Source organism: Siphateles boraxobius, unplaced genomic scaffold (assembly GCF_051911475.1).
Source record: "Siphateles boraxobius isolate OS27281-9 unplaced genomic scaffold, OSU_SipBor_1 56, whole genome shotgun sequence".
Taxonomy (NCBI): Eukaryota; Metazoa; Chordata; class Actinopteri; order Cypriniformes; family Leuciscidae; genus Siphateles; species Siphateles boraxobius.
This window is the reverse complement of record NW_027509182.1, coordinates 9,085,615-9,112,938: the sequence shown is the minus strand read 5'-3', so window position 1 is coordinate 9,112,938 and position 27,324 is coordinate 9,085,615. Positions and strand designations below refer to the sequence as shown.

At 37.6% G+C, this 27,324-nt stretch overlaps 1 protein-coding gene and 2 long non-coding RNA genes across 4 annotated transcripts in view; all 3 read left to right on the top strand.

Annotated features, from left to right (window-relative positions):
- The first annotated feature begins 2,750 nt into the window (after nt 1-2,750).
- Nucleotides 2,751-27,324, top strand: part of LOC143715036 (phosphatidylinositol transfer protein beta isoform-like) — a 50,986-nt gene continuing 26,412 nt past the window's right edge. Inside the window, exons 1-5 of the mRNA XM_077206627.1 lie at nt 2,751-2,832; nt 10,671-10,701; nt 17,339-17,484; nt 17,649-17,740; nt 18,104-18,111. Coding sequence (XP_077062742.1) covers nt 2,807-2,832; nt 10,671-10,701; nt 17,339-17,484; nt 17,649-17,740; nt 18,104-18,111 — 303 coding nt within the window. The 5' untranslated portion in view covers nt 2,751-2,806. The remainder of the gene's footprint in view (nt 2,833-10,670; nt 10,702-17,338; nt 17,485-17,648; nt 17,741-18,103; nt 18,112-27,324) is intronic.
- On the top strand, nt 18,953-25,609 carry LOC143714857 (uncharacterized). 2 transcript variants are annotated; one of them, XR_013195635.1, is made up of 4 exons: nt 18,953-19,072; nt 19,367-19,502; nt 24,974-25,144; nt 25,577-25,609. It is a non-coding gene; the product is annotated as an uncharacterized LOC143714857 (long non-coding RNA). The 2 variants fall into 2 exon arrangements; XR_013195634.1 differs by lacking the exons at nt 24,974-25,144; nt 25,577-25,609 and having other exon boundaries at nt 19,367-19,723.
- LOC143714856 (uncharacterized) lies at nt 23,907-24,127 on the top strand. The gene is made up of 2 exons (XR_013195633.1): nt 23,907-23,941; nt 24,060-24,127. It is a non-coding gene; the product is annotated as an uncharacterized LOC143714856 (long non-coding RNA).

Below are 27,324 nucleotides of genomic sequence, written 5' to 3'. Positions count from 1 at the left end.
TTATAAAATTGTGCTAATAATCCCGACAGTGTCTGGTTTTGTTAGTTTATTCTGTCAGATGTACTGACTCATATATATATTTTTCAGGCCTGACAGTGTCTGGACTGTTATGTATATAAATATATTTGTTGGGTTCTGGCTTGTTCTGTTAGCTCAGGGGTCCTGAGTTGCAGGGAAACCAGTTACTTAGGGTGCGGTGTTTTGCATGGCGTCCCCACTGCGTATAGCTACGCAATACAAAGTGACCGTTCGAAAGGGAACTACTCGGTTACTATGGAACGAGTATTGCGTACCCGGCCGCACTATAGTAACTGGTGAAGTTGTCGCTTCAGTCGTATAAACCTGCTATAATGGCTAATTCGGGGGTCTATATAGGCTGGGCCACGCCCCCTCGGTGGGCTCTGACATTGGGCTAGCTCATTGGTCGCACGTCAGAGTCGCCCGCACCATTGGATGTGCAGTTGCTGCAGCACAGCCTATGAGCGTGCCAGACGCTCAGTGTGCTAGCTGTGCAGCTGCAAATGCGTTTTACATATAGTCTTCAATAAATCGAGGAAAAGGAGTTTCCCCACTGCGTATAGCTACGCAATACTCGTTCCCTCTCTCAGGGAACTGAGTAGATGTCAATTGTTTCCATACACACAAAAGATAACATATTTAACTTTTTATGACAGATGTTGCAATTTTAATGAGTTAATCATCTCAGCTTAAGTGTAAAAAATTTTTTTTGCAAATGAAAATGTGAAAAAAAAATTTAAAATAGAGCAGTGCTGCGGTAATGACATCATGTGTCGGTAAGGACACAATGTTTAAATCTAGGGTTAAAAAATGGCATGTATATATATGTACTAATATATATATACTAATATATACTTCAGTACTAATAATATACTGAATATTTGTAATTTAATATACAGTAAACCTTGAATATGTCTCTACCGCAACACAAGGTCTTTACCGCAACACCTAAATATGCTGCGGTAAAGACATGTTGCGGAAATTACATTTTTGCTAATATTTTAGCTAATTGGCAGCTAGCAAGGCCTACCAAATTAGTTTTGACTCTTAGCATCTTAATATACATGAATTCAACAGTAATATACATTCATTTTTAAAATGTAGTTCAAAATACACAATTATTAAGCTGAATGGTAAGGACGCACAATAAATACTAGAGCAGAAAAGATGATGTTTACCTTATTTTTTGGTATCTTGTGAGTGAGGTAGTGTGGTGGCCCAGTCTGTCAGCAATGTGCTCAAGTGATAATTTCTGTTTCCATTGAAACTAGACTTGTTTGTGTTCGATAAAATTTCATAATAAAAGCTTTTTTTCATTGTTGCGGTAAGGACTCAAAAGTGTGGGACAGGCAAATTTAGTTAAAAAATCATAAAAATGATCAGTAAATAATATAAAGAATTTTAAGATGCTTTAAATGAATCTGTACATTAAACAATTCCATTTGAAATAATGTCAAATTGCAATTAAATTAGCTTATTTTATGTATCTCAAGTTCAACGTTGAGACCACAGGTGTGGGACATTAACAAAAATTGTGTTTTGAGCTATAAACGCTTCATAATATTATATTTAATCACATTAATCAGTAATTATATATTTTGTCAAGGTGTGTAATGGCACTGTGAATATATTTATGAAACATCAAATGACAAATTTTAACATTAATCTAAAATTTCACTGCTGGGACTTAAAAGTGCCCGTAGTTGCAGAAACACATATATAATATTTCATCCATAAAGAAGATTACACAATGAAAAAAAAAGCTCTTTTTCAAAGCCACACAGTGACGTGTCCATTCACAAAGGCTTTTCTGTTTCACGCACGCAATAATCTTCTTAAAAACAGCAGCTTGTTTGTCAGAGTCCCACATCCAAACAAAAAACTTTCAAACACACGCTTTAAAGGAATTCAAGTAGCTGTTATCTTTGATATCAACCATATTCCTTATTTGTCTATCACATCACAGGACAATATTTAATAATGTTAATAATAATAAGAAGCCATACATTTTTTGAGAACTTGAATATTTACACTAAACCCACGCAGTAGTTTGATGACGTTTTTTGTGCATTACGTTTTCTTTTCTTGTGTGTATAACACATTTAATCACTTTTGATCTTAAACAAAATGGACTTGACTCTCTAAAACACAACTATAGGGATAAGCATTCTGGGGTTTATTTGTCAATGTCCAACAGTGCATATACATAGGCTAAATTACAGAATACTGTCATTTTTGTTTTCTCTTAATCATGAACATTTACACCACAGTGTCCTTTTTCTATAACATCTCATTCAAATTGAAGTAGCTATCAGTGGTGGAAATGACATAAAATCATGGAATAAAATGGCAGACTCATCCTTTCTGCTAAGGTTTCAAATCCCACCTTTGACTGTAAATTACTAAGATATTTGGTTCACATATCTTATATCTCATCTCAAGTATATCATATTTACTGACACTGTTGTCTTCTAAGTAAAAATAAATAAAAACTTTATTGGGGCAAAATAGTTGTTGAAATTATAGTAGTGCAGCTGATGGACAGCCAAAACTTTTGTAAAACTTGACGTAACATTTTTTTTACTTTGAGAGACCTCGGTCTCTCTCTCTCTCTCTCTCTCTCTCTCTCTCTCTCTCTCTCTCTCTCTCTCTCTCTCTCTCTCTCTCTCTCTCTCTCTCTCTCTCTCTCTCTCTCTCTCTCACACACACACACACACACACACACACACACACTGAACAGCGCATTTATAAACGCACGTGACGTCAGTCGAGCGGCTCAGTCTCGGGGATGAAGATGGTTCTCGTCAAAGAATAGTGAGTTACATTTATTTTTATTTTTTTAATTTATAGATGTTTCTATTGCCTTATTTTATATTGAATAGTTTGTATTCCAATTTACCTATGCTGCTAGATTCTCTACATAGTTTGCGACGCGTGACTTTTACACGTTGTGTGAACGGTGATGTTGATGATGATGATTATGATTATGTGTGTGTTGCGGGTGAACTCAGGTCTGGCCTACCGGCTCTGACAGCAAATAAACACATGCAGTTGATCATTTATCGTAGCGTTCACATGAAGTCATTTTCATACCACAATAAAAAGTGTCGCCGTGTAATTATGACATTAGCTACAATTAGCTCATTTGTAACTTTGTCCACTTTGAAGTTTTATTTTAAGGTAGACCGAGACTTGTTGTCACAGTGATTATAGGCTGAGTTATAGTACCGATGATAGTCAATAGTCTGCAAATTTTAACCGTTTTCTCATGGTGCACAAATATATATATATATTATAGAACTGTATATAATTATATAGATTATTATATGTTTACGGAAACATCAGTATCTCAGCTCAGGATAGTTCTGGCTCATTGGGACCAAAAATTATCTCTAGAGTACAATACAAGAAGTATGTACACATATAAATACTTTGTACATTCTTGTTCCTTAAAGGAATAGTCCACCCAAAAATTCTCTCTTCATTTATTTACCCTCATACCATCCCATTTTATATCTACTGTAAAGCAAAATTAAAAAATAAAAATGTCCCATTGCATTAGGGATGCACGTGGTGGGATGCCACCATATTGGAATCGGGCGATGTATGTTACTTTTTAATGTTATCGTTATCGGTCCGATAAGTAAATTAGGTTGATATCTTAAACCCGATAAATAATGGATTATTTCCTTCAGATGAGACACTTCAGATGTGCACTGTTCGCCATGATGGTTTTGAATTGCTTGAAATATGATTGAAATCCCTTAAAAAAAGGAAAAAACAGTTAAGTGCAACATGTGCATCCAGCGCAAGTCTGTCATATAGTCTACATAACATTATAATGAGAACATTATAATTGTGTGCTTGGGACATGACTTTTCAGGGTGAGACTTTTGTCTTTGTAATAAGGCTCTCTAAAATTATGTAAAAATTTGGATTTAGATTTATCGGCCAGTATATTGGTTATCGACTTTCAAATATAAAGAATTATCGATTATATTACAGCTGGTATTTTTAAACAAACTGAATATTTTGTAAATGAAGCCTGAAAGGAGAATTTATTGATTATTGAATTTCTAATATTTAATAATGACATTGTGTGAAATGTTTTCAGTTTAAATATTCACATTTTAAATGTGTAGAATTTCAGTCCCCCTAAATGCAGGCTTTGTCATTTCAGGAAAGTAGCCATTAAAATCCAAAGTAAAAAAAGAAATGACTGAAATTACGACTCATAGGGAATAACAGTTAATTTTAAAATGGTTACTTTGCTGATATGAGACATTCTCAATGATACTGCCGAAAAATGTGACAGCCTTTAACATGAGATACAGCTACTGGAATTGCTCACCAGACACGTCAACAAACAAAAAAGTATCCTCTATATATAGCACATACTTTTGATAACTTCAGTATACTGTGCAGCATATATATATATATATATATATATATATATATATATATATATATATATATATATATATATATATATATATATATATTAGTGCTGTCAAATCGATTAATCGCATCTAACATAAAGGTTTGTACATATAGAATATGTATTATATAAAACACCCTTTAGAATTGTAAGGTTTTACATGTCAGAACATAATAACAATCATCTAGTCATTAGCAGGTCTTAAAATTAGGTGAATAAAACCTCAGATGAACAACAAATTACATTACACTGTGTCATTATTTAACAAAATCTAGGCCAGAATGGAAAAGCCATGGGTGACAAAAGAAGTACATCCTATGATTCAATTGCTTGTAGTTACTTTTAGCAGCAATAAGTTGAATGAATCGTTTTCTGTATGACAGTAACAGTCTCTCGCTGTCACAGTCACCCCTAGTCACATGTCTTCCTTTGTTCTGTTTTCCCGCCACTCATCTGTCTCTATGGTTACTGTCATTTAGTTAATCATCTGTTCCACCTGTGTCTAGCTAATTATCATCTGTGTCACCTGGTTTATGTTAATCTGTGTTCATTAGTGTCTGTATTTAGTTCCTTTCAGTTCTGCCAGTCTTTGTCTGTGCTCAGTTTTATGTAGTGTGTGTGTGTTTATTCTGCCTGTCTGTACCCGTTGGAATTCTAATTATAGTAAAAGTTTGTCTTGGAGCTTTTTGCCTTCTTCGTCTTCTTCTGCACAACACCGTAACAGAAGAATGGACCAAAACTGTACGATGGATCTAGGCGTCGACCGATATGTGATTTTCAGTGCCGATACCGATTATTACAGATCAAGTAGGCCGACAACCGATGTTTTGAACCGATATATAGCCTATGTCTGGTGTAAAAACATAAGTTAATGTCAAAATTAAGAATAACAAAGGGGTTTGACAAATAGTTTCTTTAAATGATTTTAAACATATCTTTAAATCTGAGAACTGTTAATAATAACATTATTATTAATAATATAATAACTTAAAAAGTGCAGGGAGCACCCAGCAGCATTCTGTGAACATTTTGTAAAAATTAAAGACTGTATTTTAATGGTGAATTTTATTTAATTTATTTACAGTTTAACAAAAATTACATTTTAGGGCCCTATGAAAACCCAAACTTTTATTTTGACGAGTAGGGCTGTGTACCGAGTTCGGTACTTTTTAGGTACCGACCGAATTGCCTCGATACTACCAAGTATCGAAACATGTCTTGTTTTTCGGTACCAAGTTTCGGTACCTAAGTGGTTAATCTCGTCAAGCTCGTCGCACGTGAGGCTGTAGTGTGTGTGTGTGTGTGTGTGTGTGTGTGTGTGTGTGTGTGTGTGTGTGTAAGCGTCCAACCCAGATAGATAGAAAATATGTGGAAATGATAAAAAATGTACCTATGTACTCGACTCGATGCCATAAGCACACGATGCAATATTTTCGATAAGATAATTGCTGCCAAGACCGGTAACACAGTAAATCTGATAAGGCACTTAAAAGCGCACAGAATACACTCGAGAGTAGAAAGTTTATCAGCCTTCGACTACAAGAACTGGAGTGCGTCACATATAAACCAAAACTCAGCGTATAGGATACTTGCCTCACAGACATGATAAATAGTTCTATATATGTTAAAAAATGTTCTACTTTTAAACGAAACAATTATAAATAAATAGTTTGATTACCTAATCTATATAGGCGCGCGCGCGCGTTCACTACTGCAGGGATGACGAGTCAGCATTCGCAATAATCATCTTTGCAGCCAACACGTTTAGTAAACACTTGTTCATTAATCAACAATTAAAATATCTCCTTGCTATCGTTTCCCGACACATCCATAATCATTAGGCTACTTTTGCCAGTGCTTTGCGCAAGCTTCATGTGTGCTGAGCGTGAGGCATATATACCGCACCCCAGTAGCCTATATTTAATTCAATTCAAATTTTTTTGTATAGCATTTTCACAATACATATCGTTTCAAAGGAGCTTTACAGAAAATGCATGTGTCTAAATTACAATTTAGAGTGATCTGTTATCAGGGCTGACTGTGTGTAATGCATTTCAATTAATTTTCATTCAGTTTCATTGTTAAACAATGCATTAAGTTAAGGCAGAAACAATGACCTCATTGAAGTAAAGAATACATGTTGTTAAATGATTAGGAAACATAGAAAACTTTAGCATTGGTGCTTTTTTACAGACTCAAAATATGGGTGTAAAAAAGTCAACAAACTGAAAAAATAAAAGTTTTTTTTTAAGTTAATGTTAAATATTGATAAAATTGGTATCGAAAAAAGTATCGTTCAGAAACCGGTATCGAAGTCAAGGTATCGGTATCGAAAATTTTGTTATGATACCCAGCCCTATTGACGAGTTGCCGTGGAGATCTTTGAGTTTCTGTGGGTTTATGATATGACAATAACTTTTCTCAGTTTACATTTATTCATTTAGCTGACGCTTTTATCCAAAGCGACTTACAATTGCTATATTTCAGAGGTCGCACGCCTCTGGAGCAACATGGGGTTAAGTGTCTTGCTCAGGGACACATTGGTGTCTCACAGTGGATTCGAACCCGGGTCTCTCACACCAAAGGCATGTGTCTTATCCACTGCGCCATCACCACCCATGGATGGTTCTGGAGACCAGGAAGGAGCAGGCTGAGCAGATGGCCAGACGACCCTTCGGGCGGCTAAGTTGGAGACGACCCTTTGGGTGGCCATGGCTGAGACGACCCTTCGGGCGGCCATTGCGGGGACGACAGACATGGTAGACATGGTAACTCGGTAGACATGACGAGAAGAAGCTCATGTTGAAGCATTAAAAAAGCTCATGAAGTGACTAAGCGGCTCTGGAGATGATGTTTATGCAGTCATGTCCTCATATAATGATGTTGCTGAGGCTGAAAACAGTGCAAGCGTCACGCATGCTCCAGTTTGAGTGTGTGTGTGGTAAATTAAATCACTCGTCTGCGCAATTCATTTAGAGACACTCAGGATCCATATTTTTGCGGTTTGTAATTCAATTTGATTTGTACTGACTTGCTTTTTATTAATTCATCAAAAAGTTGAAAAATTCCATGACATTCCAGTTTATACAGTAACTTCCGTTTTAATGACTGGATTCCGCGATTCCATCCGTGATTTCTGCATCGCGGAAATCACAGGGCCCTATTATATTGAGGTGTTTTCAACTGCAGTTTAGTAATTTATTGCTACTTCAGCAAAGTCTGCTGCTGCCTTAACTTTGAGAGGCAACTGATGGGTGATCAGTGAAGCAGGTCCAGTCAGCAAGTGCTTTCAGTGTGAGAGTGCAAAACTTTCAGTGCCTTCAGCTCTCCGCGTTTATTGGCCGGACTCATGACTCCCAACAAATCAGATATGCGGGGACATTGGTCTAGTCTACAGAGTGGTGAGTTCCGACAGAGGTGGCTGTGTCAGAGCCAAATTAAATTATTTAATCGGCAAATCGGTTTTGAAAATGGCCGATACCGATAACCATAAAAATGCTTAATATCGGCGCAGATAATCGGTAGACCCCTAGATGGATCCTGCCGTATATCTGATCCTCCTAGCAGGACTAGCTCTCTCTCGAGGCCCATACCACGACCTTTCTCGACCTGGCATGCCTTATCTCCTTCCCCGACCTTTCATTGAGTGTTTTCTTTCACACAGGCCTGAATGCGGAGACGAAGGCACGCATGCCTGATGTGGGACCTCGAGAAAACTTTGAGGCTTTTGTTGAGTGGGTTTTATTCCACTGTGGTTCTCAGTTCACCATTGGCCTTTCAAACAGCCATGAACTTGAGACCGCCCGTCCAGAGTCTCGTCCCGCCGAGACCGCCCATCCAGAGTCTCGTCCCACCGAGCCCGAGCCTCTTCCCGTCATGTCTACCGAGCCTGAGCTTCTTCACGTCATGTCTACTGAGCCAGAGCTTCTTCGCGTCATGTCTACTGAACCTGAGCTTCACGTCAGTCTTGCCGAGCCTGATCTTCACGTCATGCCATGCCTGTACGTCCTCGGCCTTAGTGGCCAGACACGGCTCCCACTGAATGGCCACGAAAGCTGAGCCGCCATAGCCGACCGAATGGTCGTCTCCGCCATGGCCACCCAAAGGGTCGTCTCCGTCTTAGCCGCCCTAAGGGTCGTCTCCGTCTTAGCCGCCCTAAGGGTCGTCTTCGCCCTGGCCATCTGCTCAGCCTGCTCCTTCCTGGTCTCCAGAACCGGTACCATCCTGGAGTCTTCAATCCCTGTAGACCCTGCTGACCCTCCTGAGGATGACTCCCTCCCTCCATCCCTCCATCCCTCCCTCCATCCCTCCCTCCATCCCTCCCTCCCTCCCTCCATCCCTCCCTCCATCCATCCCTCCATCCATCCCTCGTTTCACCATGTACGGCGCGAGGACGGGAGTACTGTCACAGTCACTCCTAGTCACATGTCTTCCTTTGTTCTGTTTTCCCGCCACTCATCTGTCTCTATGGTTACTGTCATTTAGTTCATCATCTGTTCCACCTGTGTCTAGTTAATTATCTGTCACCTGGTTTCTGTTAATCTGTGTTCATCAGTGTCTGTATTTAGTTCCTTTCAATTCAGCCAGTCTTTGTCCGTTCTCCGTCTTATGTAGTGTGTTTTTTTCATCCTGCCTGTCTGTATCCGTTGGAATTCTAATTATAGTAAAAGTTTGTCTTCTTCTGCACTACATCGTGACGCTCCCATTGTTCTAGAGGAATTTTGTACCAATCTTCTTTACAACATTGCTTCAGGTAATTTAAGTTTGTGAGCACCTGTTTATGCACAGCTCTCTTAAGGTCTCGCCGCAACATTTCAGTCGGGTTGAGGTCTGGACTTTGACTGAGCCAGTGCAACACCTTGATTCTTTTCTTTTTCAGCCATTCTGTTGTAGATTTTCTGGTGTGCTTGGGATCATTGTTCTGTTGCATTTAGGCCAAGCTTTAGCTGTCAAACAGATGGATTCACATTTGACTCTAGAATACTTTGGTGTGAAGAAGAGTTTATGGTCGACTCAATGATTGCAAGGTGCCCAGGTCCTGTGGCTGCAAATCAAGCCCAAAACATCACCCCTCCATCATCGTGATGAACAGCTGGTATGAAGTATTATTGCTAATTTGCTGTGTTTAGTTTTCACCTAACTCGGCACTGTGCATTATTGCCAAACATCTCCACCTCGGTCTCGTCTGTCCAAAGGACATTGTTCCAGAAGTCTTGAGGTTTGTTCAGATTCAACTTTGCAAACCTAAGCCGTGCTGCCATCTTCTTTTTAGAGAGAAGAGGCTTCCTCCTGGCAACCCTACCAAACATGCCATACTGGTCCCGTCTTTTTCTAATTGTACTGTCATGAACTTCAACATTTAACATGCTAACTGAGGACTGTAGAGTCTGAGGTGTAGTTCTTGGGTGTTTTGAAAATTTTCTTTGCATTGCAAGGTCTGACCTTGGGGTGAATTTGCTGGGACGTCCACTCCTGGGAAGGTTTGCAGCTGTCTTGAATGTTTTCCATTTTGTGAATAATCTTCCTTACTGTAGAATAATGGACTTCAAATTGTTTGTAAATGGCCATATACATAATCCTTCTTAGATTGATGGCAGCAACAATTGCTTCTCTAAGATCATTGCTGATTTCTTTCCTCCTCGTTATTGTGTGAACACACACACCTGAATACTCCAGACCAGCAAACTGCCAAAACTTCTGCTTTATAGAGGTGGTCACACTTGCTGATGATCAGTTAATCAAAGACATTTGATTATCAGCGCCAGGCTACTACTCACCCTCTTGATTCCTATGGAAGCTTAGTTTGTCACCTATTGCTTTTCAGTTTTGGCTTAATATTTGTTAGATAAATAATGACAGTGTAATATGTCAATACATAAAATGTAATACATTTTTAGTTTGCTATTGGTGGATCTCATGTGAGTGACAGGTTGTCCCACCCTCGCACCGATAAACACGTCATTAGAGAATAACCAATTTTAGGGAAAAAAAATCCTTTGTGTTCCATAGATGAAAGAACATACAGGTTTGGAACAACATGAGGGTGAGTAAATGAGTAAAAAGACAGACTTTTCTTTCTGGGTGAACTACAGTATCCACTGTGCCTGTCATGTTCTTTCCTCACCAAGAATAGGCTATTATGTATAAATTATATTGCATTGTCTTTTTTTGTGTGTATGTAAGTCTCACTTCAGTATCTCTCGGTGTGTTTCAGCCACATTGTTTTGCCATGCACGGTTGAAGAGGTGAGTTTATTATTGCTTTTTTTTATTTTTTTAAAGCAGCTGAATATAAATCTATACTGTCACGTTCATGTATACATTCTTTAACTTATGCCTCTGTGAAATACTGTGAACATAGGTTGTAGTTTTATTAAAGCAGCATATGGTATTTACAGTAACATACATTCAAAAGTTTGGACACCTACTCTTTTATTTGTACAATTTTCCACATTTTAGATTCATAGTAAAGTCATCAAATCTAAGAAATAACACAAATTGTAAGTATGGGAATTATGCAGTAACCAACAGATGCTAAACCAACCAAAGCAAACTTATATTTTAAAATTAAAACATAGGATAGGTCAGTGGTTCCTCAGCAAACTTCCATGTTGTTGAATGGTTGTTGGAGCCAGACAGGCTGGTCTAAATATTTCAGAAACTGCTGATCTACTGGGATTTTCAAGCACAACCATCTCTTGGGTTTACAGAGAATGGTCTGAAAAAGAGAAAATATCCAGTTAGTTGTAGTTCTGTCTGTGAAAATGCCTTGTTGATGCAGGAGTTCAGAGGAGAACGTCCTGGTTGCGTATGCAACCCACCGTTCCCTGAAGGAGGGAACGGAGGACGTAGTCGACGTCGACTGAATTGGGATCTCGCTAGAGAGCCTGTCTTCTTCGAGTACTATTGAACGAGCCAATGTACTTGGCGTGCGTGATTCGCATCACACACTCCGCCCCCGCGGCGCGGGTATAAATACGGAAGTGGATGCACGCACTAGTTGCTTTTTCGCTGAGGAGCCGAGAGTAACCCGGGGTCAGCGGTGGTCCAGCGGTAGTGGCAAGGGGACTACGTCCTCCGTTCCCTCCTTCAGGGAACGGTGGGTTGCATACGCAACCAGGACGTTCCCTTTCAGTCGATAACGTCGGACGTAGTCGACGTCGACTGAATTGGGATCACCCTTTGAACACGCCACTAACGCTGCCACCTTCCAGTGCCTAAACCAAAGCCTCCTGATGCCCCCGCAAATTTAAGGCGGGGAAGGACAGGGCTTAGGCCAGGGAAGTCACTGCTGTTCCTACAGGACCACTGGGAAAGCGTTCCCCGTACATTGGAAGGAAGGGACGCTGCGGAAGCCACGTCCAACCCAGAGGGAGGTAACGTGGAAAATACACATCTGAACTGGGCGGAAACCGGGCAGTCTACATATGGAATGACACTGGGGTGGCTCCAGCCTAAGACGGGGGGAGACACACCGGACAGTGACGGCAGAGAGACTCTGCCGAGGGAAGACACGGGCTCACTGCAGGGAGCCGTATCGTGGAAGAATACACATATGGGGTCGCCGAAGGGACCGCAACATATGGACCCAGCCTAACACAGGTTCCACACTGCTTACGAGTGGTAGGCCTAACACCAGACGTTCCGCACGTCCGACGTCGGAGGGGTGTGGAGGAACTCAACAGGGTTAAATTTTAAGGGAACTCAACTGGAGTAGAAAGGCGCACGTATCCAGGTCATAGGAGGGGAATGGCGCAGCAAGCCGACACTTGAACCGGGCTCACGGTGAAACTGGCTTCATGAGAAGGGAACCCACGGGAAGCAGCGGTTCAACTAGGTGTCGTCCAGCCCCCAACTCTAGAATCTGTTTTAGCAAAGCATATCGTCAACGCCCAGGCGGAGCACTTTACACTCATCATAGAGGAGCTCAACACCTAAGTGGACATGTTGCATCTCGGATCTTTACCGAAATGAAGGCAAGCACTAAGTGCAACTTTGCATGGAAACAGCCTTCCCTCTCTGCTGAATTCCAACAGATATTTGTAGAGCTGGTCTGAGGTCTATGACTTGCATTCTGTACACGTCCAAGCGAACGGACAGAGAAGCCAGGGCTGGATCTGCCTCCTCCAGGGCAGCGCTTGCAGGCTCACCACCTGCTCCTATTACGGGAGGGGTAGGAACCTTGGGCACAATCCGACCCGGGGTCTCAGCTTGTGAGAGTTAGCCGGCCCAGACTCCAGGCACAATACGTTGACCGAAAGCGAGCAAGTCCCTACCCTCTAGTAGAGACCACACGGGCAGGAGAACTGATATAACAGATTTTTTAACTCACTGCCTGCAGTGGCTCAGGGGCGGTCTCTGCAGTGCAGTCGCACCAGGGACAAGGCCCAAGAGGATAAAGAGGGACACAAGGATTTACAAGACCTTGCTCCTCAGGAACCTGACGATCAGAACGTGATTCTGCATACTTCTGCAACACGATGAGCGTCGTTTAAACACCGAGGCAACATCATTTTGAGGGTGAAGGAAAACAGCCTACTGCAACCCATTTTGCAGGAAAGAGAGCACTGAAGTGATCGAAAGCTTTCAGGATCTCCTCTGGAGAGAAGACGCACTCAACGACTAGGTTCCACTTCTAAAGGCGTAAGCACGCTACCCAATTCTAGGGGGTGCTCGCAGAAGTGATGGTATCTATCACATGTTCTTGTGATAGCCACCTGAACCTCCGCGTTCAGATATAAGACCGCCCGGAATCTCCGGGGGCAGAACGCGTGTGCCATCGTGCCCCGTCCCCGAAAGAGTTTTCAGGGGAAGTCAGGAAGGCTGTTGATGGGAACCAGGTCTAGTTGGGCCAATAAGGGGCAACTATGAAGACCTGTTCCTCTCCTGACTTGGCACGTAGGTGCAAGCGACGGGCGCAAAATACAGGAGCATTGCTCAACACAACATGTGAAGATCACTGGGCTTCAGGAGCATTTTCTGCTCAGCACTTGGGTGTGACAAGTTCACTGAGCTTCAGGAGCATTCCTGCTCAACACCTGAGTGTGATAAACTCACCGAGCTTCAGGAGCATTTCTGCTCAACACTTGAGTGCGAAGAACTTCACTGAGCGACAGGAGCATTTCTGCTCAGCACTTGAGTGTGACAAGTTCACTGAGCTTCAGGAGCATTCCTGCTCAACACCTGAGCGGCCCTGGAATGGTCATGACCCAGTCGGACCCAGGGGATGGAGTCTCCACTTGCCCTGGCTATAACTGTCGTGAGGCTCGATGGCGGCACGATTGAGTAAGCGGGAGGAGTGGAACAAGGCGCCCTCAGAAGCGTCTGACTCCAAGGAGGAGGTGACGGGTGAGTTGTGACATGCAGGGGAAGCTTGCGCAACGGTCGCAATGTCTAACAACTCGAGGCACGAATGCCCGTGTAGTCGGGGGTCGCCCAGACCCCCGTTAAAACACGCCCTTTGTACTTGGCCCCTCTGTTGAAGAGGGTTTGGCAGCAGACCGGGATGAACTATAGTCACACAGGGTGAGCTGCTCTGCCACTGTCACCTCTGGACTCGATCATGAAGCTAGCGCTGAAGCTGTCACATATGGAGGAAGCCAATGGCTGCAACTACCATATACCCCAGGAGCCTCTGAAAGTTCTTCCAGTGGGACCCTTTCTCACTTCAAACACCAGCTGAACACATTCTCATTGGAGAAACGTGTTAGACCGAGTCCATCTCCAAAACTGAAAAAGAGATACTAAGCCCGTGGGCGAGATTACTCTCTTCCAGTTGACCTGAAGACCCAACGGGCTCTGGAGCACTCGAAGGGAAGGACACTGTACTGATACTCCACCCTTACACGCAACCCACAGGATGGCCTGCGGTGCGGAAGGTAGAGATCTGTTTTTAAGCACATGTCTTTCAGGTCGGAGCTGCAGACCAATCTTGGGCCAAGATGGTCACGACCCACCACCTAGTAGCACGAAGAACGAGTTTACAACTGGCCTTCGTACCGGCTGGAGGAGCGGCTATATCAAATCCTTCGCCAGCAGGATAAGATAAGCACGCACAAGTCAGGAGCACTGCTCAACGCTCGGTGTGATGAATATCACTGAATTTTCAGGAGCACGTCTGCTCAACACCTAATGTGATGACTATCACTGACTTGAGCAGGGTAGCTGAGCCTGAGGTGGGGCAGCAAAGTAGAGAGAGTGGTGTTAGTGTGCTGTGCAACACTTACCTGTCCCCACAAGCGGCAGGGGGCGCGTGAGAAGGCGGATGACCGGGTCCTCGAACGCACCAAGCTGCCTGCTGGCGACCAAGGGGGAGCTGAGGGGTGTAAGGCTATACAGGGTCACACCCGCCAGACTGGCCCTCTTGAGATCCAGGAACAGATGAAATTGCTCTCTCTTTGAAGTGTGGGTACCGCTTGCTCCGCTTTTTTTTTTTTTTTTTTGGGAGCCAGCGGCGGAACAGACACACACACAAACAAAGGCTCCACCCGGCCCTCACCCGGGGGGAGGGAGTGATCGTGCCACTCCAAGAGCATCTCATCCATTCCTGGGCGGCCCGCTCCGGAATGCTTTAGCTGTCGCTTCCCACCTGGCTTGGCAGCGCATGGAGCGGGCTGGGCGTCCCTACTGCGGCCGGCTCCATGCTGAGGCCTGGGGGGAGGCTGCTGCGGAGGGCCAGCAGGAGCGGCGGGGAACGCCCACGGCGACGAGCAGGCGGAGGAGCTGCCACCGGCGGCGGGTGGAGGCAGCAGCTGGCCACCGGGGCAGGATGTGCCGGATGACCTCCGTCTGCGCTTGAGCGGCAGAGAACTGTTGGATGCAGTTCTCCACTGCGTCGCCGACCAGCCCAACCTGGGAAATTGGGGAGACCAGGAACCGAACCTTGTCCGCATCCGCCATACCAACCAGGCTGAGCCAACGAAGGCGCTACTGGACCACCAAGGTGGACATCGCCAGACCGATCACGCATGCTACGACACCCGTACCCCGGAGGGTGAGGTCGGATGCAGTGCGGTGCTCACCTATGAGCGCACGGTCTGGATTACCCTCGTGCATGCCATGGGTGCCCTAGCCTGCAGCAACGCCATGGCACGCAAGAGGAAGCGGCTTGCCCACAGGCTTTGTAAGCTCTGCCCGTCGGAACGGACAAAACCTCACAGGCCTTAGGGGGGAGACGAGGATCCCCCCAAAAGGCAGCGGCCGCCGGACACAGGTGCACCTGTGTCGACAGACCACTCCAATGGAGGGACACCTCGCAACCCTTCACCGTTCCTCCATCAAGGGTAATGAGGGGGAAAAGCTATTCAGGCAGTTTCTGGCAGAGAAAGATGCTGTTCACCACCTGATAAGCTCTCCATGCATTTCGGGAAAGAAAGGCACTGGGGCGGCGAGCTGAGTACCAGCGCGGCCCGCCCCAAGATACCAAACTCCAGATTCCAACCGAGACTGAACGGGACACGGTGGAGGTTCCACTCGAGCCCGGCAGCCTCGGCGGCCCGTTTCAGCATAGCTGATAATTCTGGATCCGGCACGGGCAACATTGAACTCCCGGAGGGAGACAATGCAGCCGAGTCATCATCTCTAGAGGTCAGCTCACCCTCCGATGCTGCAATCGGCGTCCTGTCCTCCAGGGGAGCCCCGAATGAAACCGCTGGCCCACCCATTACAGATGGACCAGCAGACAACACAGGAGGCTCCAGTGGTTGCAGTGGAAGGGAGGAGTGAGGAGCCCACAGGGAATGGTTACCGGGCGGGACATCCAACACTATCCTCCGGTCACCCATCCCACACAGCACCCGAGGGTGGGGCATGGTAATGGGGACTCGCTGTCCGCGAACGAAGGCGAGTCTCGCCCTCAACACTGCGACAGTCATGTTCCCACAGTGAAAACACGAGCTGTCCACAAAAGCTGTCTCAGCGTGCTGTAAGCCCAAACACGTGACACAACAGTTGTGACCATCAGAGAGAGACAGGGAACGTCCGCACCCAGAAACGCACGGGCGGAATGACATCTTGAAAAAGACGCAAACGCACCCGTGTTGCTCTTTCAGAAAATAGGACCGTCACCAGTGCCGGAGCACACAGGGGAATGACCGCGGCAACACTGAACAGAGAACTGAAACAGTGAAGCACTCACTTTTCTGCCCTCTAACCAGCCATCAACACACATAAACATTTAGAAATTTGTTGCTGTTAAAACAGCAGTTGAGAGCTCAAAGCTCGCGATCACCGCTGCACTCGCGCTGTAGAACACCAGCACTGGGAGAGTCTTCCTGAAGAACACCGACACACTCGCTCGTTGTAGACAACAGCACTCTCAGAGACATCAAACGATCGGCTCCGAAGCGAAAGGCAACTAGTGCGTGCATCCACTTCCGTATTTATACCCGCGCCGCGGGGGCGGAGTGTGTGATGCGAATCACGCACGCCAATTACATTGGCTCGTTCAATAGTCCTCGAAGAAGACAGGCTCTCTAGCGAGATCCCAATTCAGTCGACGTCGACTACGTCCGACGTTATCGACTGAAAGGGAATGACCAGACTGGATTGAGCTGATAAAAAGGCAACAGTAACTCAAAAAAGCACTTGTTACAACTGAGATCTGCAGAAGAGCATCTCCGAACGCACAACACATCGCATCTTAAAGCAGATGGGCTACATGTCCATCCCTTTATGACCACAGTGTACCATCTTCCGATGGTTATTTCGAGCAGGAAAATGCACCATGTCACAAAGCTCAAATCATCTCAAACTGGTTGCTTGACCATGACAATGAGTTGACTATCCTCAAATGGCCTCCACAGTCACCAGATGCAGTAAGCAGTGTGGTAGAATCCATTCTGAACATAGCCTAAATGTTGTTGGCTATTATGATTTGTTCCAGTATCAAGTAGGGCAGCTGTACTCTGTGGCAGAAGCCAGCAAGAATGAGACCGGTGGAGGAGAGGGCATAGAGATATTGAAGAATGAGCCCTATGAAAAGGATTGCGAGAAAGGACAGTACACGCACAAAATCTACCATCTCAAAAGGTATGCAGATGTGGATTTACACACCTGTATTCATACCAGTCATGACTGCATGAGAAGCTTGGCTTTCAATACAATTTGACAACATATTTATATAACACGTTTTAGGAACATTTAAGTAATTCAAACATCATTGTGTTTTTCGTTTTGTATGTTCTGCTGCCCAGCAAAGTACCAGGCTTTTTAAAGGTGATTGCTCCTGAAGGTTCGCTTGTGTTCCACGAAAAGGCCTGGAATGCCTACCCTTACTGCAGAACAAGTGGGTGGAAAACTTTGAAACAAGCTTATCGGTTATGCATCACAGACTGTCATGTTAGAGATGTGCACACTAAACATATGCACCAACCAGTGAAATAAATGCTTTAAAATGGTTAATTATAAAATCACATATATTTCTTGGCTTCATCAGTTAATTTCTATTCTAAACATTCCACCTATGTAAGTTGCACTTTCATTATGTATGATTAATCACGTTTACATTTTTTAGGTTTTAAGAATTTAAATGAACAGGAAGTTTACTTTTAATATATAGACTTAATTAGGATAACTGGTTGTAATTCATTGGTGTAACCTCTAATCGTATCTGTGTTTTTCTCTTGTTTGATATACATGTTTGCCACAGTTGTAACGGTAAGTGCACTGAAAACTTTGTTGGTTCTTTTAAATTAAAATACCTCTTTTTGTTTATCACGTGTATGGAATGCCAGTTTTCAAGACCCTGTGAAGTGATAAAACGACAAACACAATTTTCTTCAAGTAATAATGTAAATGTCAGCCTGACATACCCATAATTTGTTGTTTGCTATTGCTAGTTGATGACTGGTCATTCTAAAAGACATTTTATTGGACAAAAATTTTGCAAACATGCATACAAGAATATTTGGCCATTTTTTCTGAAAGACTTAAAGTTTTATATTTGCTGCAAGTTTATTTAGTCAACTTTTAGAAAAATGCATTACCATTTAGAATACCACACAAAGTTAGTAGATATTGCCTAAAAGTCACAAAACCTGTTCTTGATCTTCATTTCACTGGGTATTTAATGCTGTCAATGATATATGGTTGCCAACTGATAAATCACATGAAATGTTGATTAATCAGTCACAATTGCATAACTAGAAAAAAAAGTTTGAGACAAACTTAAAGTTGGCTTGAAAAAGCCGGACCAGAGAGTTTGATGAAGTTTAAAATAGTTTGAAGTTTAAAGTAGTTTGAAGTTTGATATATGGATTAGTTAGAAAGAAAGAAGTTTGATAGATGGAATAGTTAGAAAGAAAGAAAACGATGTTATAAAGAAAAGAACGATTAGTTAGATAGATAGAAAGATTAGTTAGAAAGAAGGAAAGATTAGTTAGAAAGAAAGAAAGATTAGTAAGAAAGAATGAAAGAAAGTAAGATTAATTAGAAAGAAAGAAAGAAAGATTAGATAAAGAAAGATAAGAAAGATTAGTTAGAAAGAAAACAAGAAAGATTAGAAAAAAGAAATAAAGTAAAAAGAAAGATTAGTAAGGATGAAAGAAACAAAGATGAGGTAGAAAAAATAGAAAGATTAGGTAGAAAGGAGAGATTAGTTAGAAAGAAAGAAATATTAGTTAGAAAGAAAGATAGAAAGATTAGTTAGAAAGATAGAATGAAAGAAAGAGAAAGAAAGAAAGAAACATTAGTAAGAAAGATAGATAGAAAGAAAGACAGAGATTAATTAATAATAAAGAAAGATTAGTAAGAAAGAAAAAAGAAAGAAGATAGATTAGTTAGAAAGAAAGAAGAAAGATTAGTTAGAAAGAAAGAAAGAAGAAAGAAAAATTAGAAAGAAGGACAGATAGAAAGAAAGATTAGTAAGGATGAAAAAAAGAAAGATTAGTAAGAAAGAAAGAAAGAAAGAAAGAAAGATGAAGTAGAAAAAATAGAAAGATTAGGTAGAAAGAAAGAGACTAATTAAAAAAAAGATAGATAGAAAGATTAGTTAGGAAGAAAGAAAGAAAGAAAGAGATTAATTAAAAAGAAAGAAAGGTTAGTTAAAAGTAAAGAAATAAAGATTAGTAAGAAAGAAAAAAGAAAGAAGATGGATTAGTTAGAAAGATAGATTAGTTAGAAAGAAAGAAAGATAGATAAGTTAGAAAAAAGAAAGATTAGTTAGAAAGAAAGAAAGAAAGAAGGAAAGAACGAAAGGTAAGTTAGAAAGAAAGATTAGTTAGAAAGAAAGAAAGATTAGTTAGAAAGAAAGATTAAATAGAAAGAAAGATTAGTTAGAAAGAACGAAAGGTAAGTTAGAAAGAAAGATTAGTTAGAAAGAAAGAAAGATTAGTTAGAGAGAAAAAAAGAAAGAAAGATAAGTAAGAAAAAAGATGGATTAGTTAGAAAGAAATATAGATAGATTAGTAAGAAAGAAAGATAGATATGTAAGAAAGAAAGATTAGTTAGAAAGAAAGAAAGAAATATTTGTTAGAAAGAAAGATTTGTTAGAAAGAAAGAAAAGTAAGTTAGAAAGAAAGATTTGTTAGAAAGATAGATAGGTTAGAAAGAAAGAAAGATAAGTAGAACGAAAGATGGATTAGAAAGAAAGAAAGAAAGATGGACTAGAAAGAAAGAAAGAAAGAATGATTTGTAAGAAAGAAAGAAAGAAAGATGGATTAGTTAGAAAGAAAGAAAGATGGATTAGTTAGAAAGAAAGATTCGTTAGAAAGAAAGATTAAATAGAAAGAAAGATTAGTTAGAAAGACAGAAAAATAGATTTGTTAGAAAGAAAGAAAGATTAGTCAGAAAGACAGAAAGATAGATTAGTTAGAAAGAAAAAAGATAGCTTAGTTAGAAAGAAAGATAGATTAGTTAGAAAGAAAGATAGATTAGTTAGAAAGAAAAAAGATAGATTAGTTAGAAAGAAAGACAGATTAGTTAGAAAGAAAGAAAGATTAGTTAGAAAGAAAGAAGATTAGTTAGAAAGAAAGAAAGAAAAAGATTAGTTAGAAAGAAAGAAAGATTAGTTAGAAAGTAAGAAAGATTAGTTAGAAAGAAAGAAAGATTAGTTAGAAAGAAAGAAAGATTAGTTAGACAGAAAGAAAGATGGATTTGTTAGATAGAAGGAAAGAAAGAAAGAAAGATTAGAAAGAAAGAAAGAAACAAAGATTAGTTAGAAAGAAAGAAAGATTAGTTAGAAAGAAAGAAAGAAAGAAAGATAGGTTAGAAAGAAAGAAAGATTAGGTAGAAAGAAAGAAATGATTAGATAGAAAGAAAGAAAGATGGATAAGTTAGAAAGAAAATGGATTTGTTAGAAAGAAAGATGGATTAGAAAGAAAGAAAGATTGATTAGTTTGAAAGAAAGAAAGAAAGATGAATTAGTTAGAAAAAAAGATTAGTAAGAAAGAAAGACATATTAGTAACAAAGAAAGACAGATTACTTAGAAAGAAAGAAAGAACGAAAGATTAGTTAGAAAGAAAGAAAGAAAGAAAGAAGAAAAAGATTAGTTAGAAAGAAAGAAAGAATGAAAGATTAGTTAGAAATAAAGAAAGAAAGAAAGAAAGAAAGAAAGAAGGAAAGATGGATAAGTTAGAAAGAAAAATGGATTTGTTAGAAAGAAAGAAAGAAAGAAAGATGGATTAGAAAGAAAAAAGATTGATTAGTTAGAAATAAAGAGAGATGGATTAGTAAGGAATAAAGAAAGATGGATTAGTTTGAAAGAAAGAAAGAAAGATGAAATAGAAAAAAAAGATTAGTAAGAAAGAAAAACATATTAGTTACAAAGAAAGACAGATTAGTTAGAAAGAAAGAACGAAAGATTAGTTAGAAAGAACGAAAGAAAGAAGAAAAAGATTAGTTAGAAAGAGAACGAAAGATTAGTTAGAAAGAACGAAAGAAAGAAGAAAAAGATTAGTTAGAAAGAGAGAAAGAATGAAAGATTAGTTAGAAATAAAGAAAGAAAGAAAGAAAGAAGAAAAAGATTAGTTAGAATGAAAGAAAGAAACGAAAGATTAGTTAGAAAGAAAGAAAGAAGAAAAAGATTAGTTAGAAATAAAGAAAGAAAGAAAGAAAGAAAGAAGAAAAAGATTAGTTAGAAAAAAGAAAGATTAGTTAGAAAGAAAGAAAGGAGAAAAAGATTAGTTAGAAAGTAAGAAAGATTAGTTAGAAAGAAAGAAGAAAAATATTAGTTAGAAAGAAAGAAAGAAAGAAAGAAAGAAAGAAGAAAGAAGGATAAAAGAAAGAAAGGATTAGTTAGAAAGAAAGAAAGATGGATTAGAAAGAAAGAAATATGGATTAGTTAGAAATAAAGAAAGATGGATTAGTTAGAAAGAAAGAAAGAAAGATTTGTTAGAAAGAAAGAAGAAAAAGATTAGTTAGAAAGAAAGAAAGAAAAAAGAAAGAAAGGATTAGTTAGAAAGAAAGAAAGAAAGAAAGATGGATTAGAAAGAAAGATGGATTAGTTAGAAATAAAGAAAGATGGATTAGTTAGAAAGAAAGAAAGATGGATTAGTTAGAAAGAAAGAAAGAAAGAAAGATGGATCAGTTAGAAAGAAAGAAAGATAGATTAGTTTGAAAGAAAAAAGATTAGTTAGAAAGAAAGAAAGCTTAGTTAGAAAGAAAGAAAGAGCAAAAGATTAGTTAGAAAGAAAGAAAGAAAGAAAGAAAGAAAGAAGAAAAAGATTAGGTAGAAAGAAAGAAATGAATGAAAGAAAGAAAGAAAGAAGAAAAAGATTAGTTAGAAAGAAAGAAAGAAACAAAGACAGAAAGAAAGAAAGACAGAAAGAAGAAAAAGATTAGTTAGAAAGAAAGAAAGAAAGAAAGAAAAATATTAGTTAGAAAGAAAGAAAGAAAGAAAGAAGAAAAAGATTAGTTAGAAAGAAAGAAAGAAAGAAAGAAAGAAAAATATTAGTTAGAAAGAAAGAAAGAAAGAAAGAAGAAAAAGATTAGTTAGAAAGAAAGAAAGAAAGATTAGTTAGAAAGTAAGAAAGAAAGAATAGTTAGAAATAAAGAAAGAAAAGAAAGAAAGGATTAGTTAGAAAGAAAGAAAGAACGATGGATTAGAAAGAAAGAAAGAGGGATTTGTTAGAAATAAAGATGGGATTAGTTAGAAATAAAGAAAGATGGATTAGTTAGAAAGAAAGAAAGATGGATTAGTTAGAAAAAATAAAGAAAGATGGATCAGTTAGAAATAAAGAAAGATAGATTAGTTTGAAAGAAAAAAGATTAGTTAGAAAGAAAGAAAGCTTAGTTAGAAAGAAAGAAAAAACAAAAGATTAGTTAGAAAGAAAGAAAGAACAAAAGATTAGTTAGAAAGAAAGAAAGAACAAAAGATTAGTTAGAAATAAAGAAAGATGGATTAGTTAGAAAGAAAGAAAGATGGATTAGTTAGAAAAAATAAAGAAAGATGGATCAGTTAGAAATAAAGAACGATAGATTAGTTTGAAAGAAAAAAGATTAGTTAGAAAGAAAGAAAGCTTAGTTAGAAAGAAAGAAAGAACAAAAGATTAGTTAGTAAGAAAGAAAGAAAAAGATTAGTTAGATAGAAAGAAAGAATGAAAGATTAGTTAGAAATAAAAAAGAAAGAAAGAAAGAAAGAAAGAAAAAGATTAGTTAGAAAGTAAGAAAGATTAGTTAGAAAGATAGAAGAAAAAGATTAGTTAGAAAGAAAGAAAGAAAGAAAGAAAGAAAGAAAGAAAGAAAGAAAGGATTAGTTAGAAAGAAAGAAAGATGGATTAGAAAGAAAGAAATATGGATTTGTTGGAAAGAAAGAAAGATGGATTAGTTAGAAATAAAGAAAGTTGGATTAGTTAGAAAGAAAGAAAGAAAGAAAGAAAGATGGATCAGTTCGAAAGAAAGAAAGATTAGTTAGAAAGAAAGAAAGAGCGAAAGATTAGTTAGAAAGAAAGAAAGAAGAAAAAGATTAGTTCGAAAGAAACAAAGAAGAAAAAGATTAGTTAGAAAGAAAGAAGAAAAAGATTAGTTAGAAAGAAAGAAATAACGAAAGATTAGTTAGAAATAAAGAAAGAAAGAAAGAAAGAAAGAAGAAAAGATTAGTTAGAAAGAAAGAAAGAAAGATTAGTTAGAAAGTAAGAAAGATTAGTAAGAAAGAAAGAAGAAAACAGATTAGTTAGAAAGAAAGAAAGAAAAAAAGAAATAAAGGATTAGTTAAAAAGAAAGAAAGAAAGATGGATTAGAAAGAAAGAAAGATGGATTAGTTAGAAATAAAGAAAGATGGATTAGTTAGAAAGAAAGAACGATGGATTAGTTAGAAAGAAAGAAAGAAAGATGGATCAGTTAGAAAGAAAGAAAGATAGATTAGTTTGAAAGAAAAAAGATTAGTTAGAAAGAAAGAAAGCTTAGTTAGAAAGAAAGAAAGAGCAAAAGATTAGTTAGAAAGAAAGAAAGAAAAAGATTAGTTAGAAAGAAAGAAAGAAAGAAAGAACAAAAGATTAGTTAGAAAGAAAGAAAAAGAAAGAAAGAAAGAAAGAAAGAAGAAAAAGATTAGTTAGAAAGAAAGATTAGTTAGAAAGAAAGAAAGAAAAAGATTAGTTAGAAAGAAAGATTAGTTAGAAAGAAAGAAAGAAAGAAAGAAAGAAAGAAAGAAAGAAAGAAAGAAAGAAAGATTAGTTAGAAAGTAAGAAAGATTAGTTAGAAAGAAAGAAGTAAAAGATTAGTTAGAAAGAAAGAAAGGATTAGTTAGAAAGAAAGAAAGAAAGATGGATTAGAAAGAAAGAAAGAAAGATGGATTAGTTAGAAATGAAGAAAGATGGATAAGTTAGTTAGAAAGAAAGATGGATTAGTTAGAAAGAAAGAAAGAAAGAAAGAAAGAAAGAAAAAGAAAGAAAGAAGGATCAGTTAGAAAGAAAGGAAGATAGATTAGTTTGAAAGAAAGAAAGCTTAGTTAGAAAGAAAGAAAGAAAGAACAAAAGATTAGCTAGAAAGAAAGAAAGAACAAAAGATTAGTTAGAAAGAAAGAAAGAAAGAAAGAAAGAAAGAAAGAAAGAAAGAAAGAAGAAAAAGATTAGTTAGAAAGAAAGATTAGTTAGAATGAAAGAAAGAAAGAAGAAAAAGATTAGTTAGAAAGAAAGAAAGAAAGATTAGTTAGAAGGAAAAATAGATTAGTTAGAAAGAAAGAAAAATTAGTTAGAAAGAAAGAAAGATTAGTTAGAAAGAAAGATTAGTTAGAAAGAAAGAAAGATAGATTCATTAGAAAGAAAAAATATATATTAGGTAGAAAGAAAGAAAGAAAGAAAGAAAGATAGAAAGATTAGTTAGAAAGAAAGAATGAAAGAAAGAGATAGAAAGAAAGAAACATTAGAAAGAAAGAAAGATTAGTTAGAAAGAAAGACAGATAGAAAGAAAGATTAGTAAGGATGAAAGAAAGAAAGATTAGTAAGAAAGAAAGAAAGATGAAGTAGAAAAAAAGGAAAGATTTGGTAGAAAGAAAGATTAATTAGGAAAAAGATAGAAAGATTAGTTAGAAAGAAAGAATGAAAGAAAGAGATTATTAAAAAGAAAGATAGATTAGTTCAAAAGAAAGAGATTAATTAAAAAGAAAGAAAGGTTAGTTAGAAGGAAAGAAAGATTAGTAAGAAAGAAAAAAGAAAGAAGATGGATTGGTTAGAAAGAAAGAAAGATTAGTTAGAAAGAAAGATTAGTTAGAAAGAAAGAAAGATAGATTCATTAGAAAGAAAAAATATATATTAGGTAGAAAGAAAGAAAGAAAGAAAGAAAGATAGAAAGATTAGTTAGAAAGAAAGAATGAAAGAAAGAGATAGAAAGAAAGAAACATTAGAAAGAAAGAAAGATTAGTTAGAAAGAAAGACAGATAGAAAGAAAGATTAGTAAGGATGAAAGAAAGAAAGATTAGTAAGAAAGAAAGAAAGATGAAGTAGAAAAAAAGGAAAGATTTGGTAGAAAGAAAGATTAATTAGGAAAAAGATAGAAAGATTAGTTAGAAAGAAAGAATGAAAGAAAGAGATTATTAAAAAGAAAGATAGATTAGTTCAAAAGAAAGAGATTAATTAAAAAGAAAGAAAGGTTAGTTAGAAGGAAAGAAAGATTAGTAAGAAAGAAAAAAGAAAGAAGATGGATTGGTTAGAAAGAAAGAAAGATTAGTTAGAAAGAAAGATTAGTTAGAAAGAAAGAAAGATAGATCAGTTAGAAAGAAAGAAAGATAGATTAGTTAGAAAGAACAAAAGATAGATAAGTTAGAAAGAAAAAGAAATATAGATTAGTTAGAAAGAAATAAAGATAGATTCATTAAAAAGAAAAAAGATAGATTAGTTAGAAAGAAAGATTGATCAGTTAGAAAGAAAGAAATATTAGTTAGAAAGAAAGAAAGAAAGAAAGAAAGAAAGAAAGAAAGAAAGATAGAAAGATTAGTTAGAAAGAAAGAATGAAAGAAAGAGATAGAAAGAAAGAAACATTAGAAAGAAAGAAAGATTAGTTAGAAAGAAAGACAGATAGAAAGAAAGATTAGTAAGGATGAAAGAAAGAAAGAAAGATTAGTAAGAAAGAAAGAAAGATGAAGTAGAAAAAAAGGAAAGATTTGGTAGAAAGAAAGATTAATTATAAAAAAGATAGAAAGATTAGTTAGAAAGAAAGAATGAAAGAAAGAGATTATTAAAAAGAAAGATAGATTAATTCAAAAGAAAGAGATTAATTAAAAAGAAAGAAAGGTTAGTTAGGAGGAAAGAAAGATTAGTAAGAAAGAAAAAAGAAAGAAGATGGATTGGTTAGAAAGAAAGATAGATAGATTAGTTAGAAAGAAAGATAGATAAGTTAGAAAAAAGAAAGATTAATTAGAAAGAAAGAAAGATTTGTTAGAAAGAAAGAAAGATTTGTTAGAAAGAAAGAAAGGTAAGTTAGAAAGAAAGATTAGTTAGAAAGAAAGATAGAAAGATTAGTTAGAAAGAAAGATAGATTAGTTTGAAAGAAAAAAGATTAGTTAGAAAGAAAGAAAGCTTAGTTAGAAAGAAAGAAAAAACAAAAGATTAGTTAGAAAGAAAGAAGAAAAAGATTAGTTAGAAAGAAAGATTAGTTAGAAAGAAAGAAAAGAAAGAAACAAAGAAAGAAAGAAAGAAGAAAAAGATTAGTTAGAAAGAAAGAAAGATTAGTAAGAAACAAAGAAAGAAAGAAAGAAAGAAGAAAAAGATTAGTTAGAAAGAAAGAAAGATTAGTTAGAAGGAAAGAAAGATTAGTTAGAAAGAAATAAAGATTAGTTAGAAAGAAAGAAAGATTAGTTAGAAAGAAAGATACTTAGAAAGAAACAAAGATAGATCAGTTAGAAAGAAAGAAAGATAGATTAGTTAGAAAGAACAAAAGATAGATCAGTTAGAAAGAAAGAAAGATAGATTAGTTAGAAAGAAATAAAGATAGATTCATTAGAAAGAAAAAAGACAGATTAGTTAGAAAGAAAGATTGATCAGTTAGAAATAAATAAATATTAGTTAGAAAGAAAGAAAGAAAGATAGAAAGATTAGTTAGAAAGAAAAGAATGAAAGAAAGAGATAGAAACAAAGAAACATTAGAAAGAAAGAAAGATTAGTTAGAAAGAAAGACAGATAGAAAGAAAGATTAGTAAGGAATAAAGAAAGAAAGAAAAAAAGAAAGAAAGATTAGTAAGAAAGAAAGAAAGAAAGACAGAAAGATGAAGTAGAAAAAATAGAAAGATTTGGTAGAAAGAAAGATTAATTAGAAAAAAGATAGAAAGAAAGAGATTATTAAAAAGAAAGATAGATTAGTTCAAAAGAAAGAGATTAATTAAAAAGAAAGATAGATTAGTTCAAAAGAAAGAGATTAATTAAAAAGAAAGAAAGGTGAGTTAGAAGGAAAGAAAGATTAGTAAGAAAGAAAAAAGAAAGAATATGGATTAGTTAGAAAGA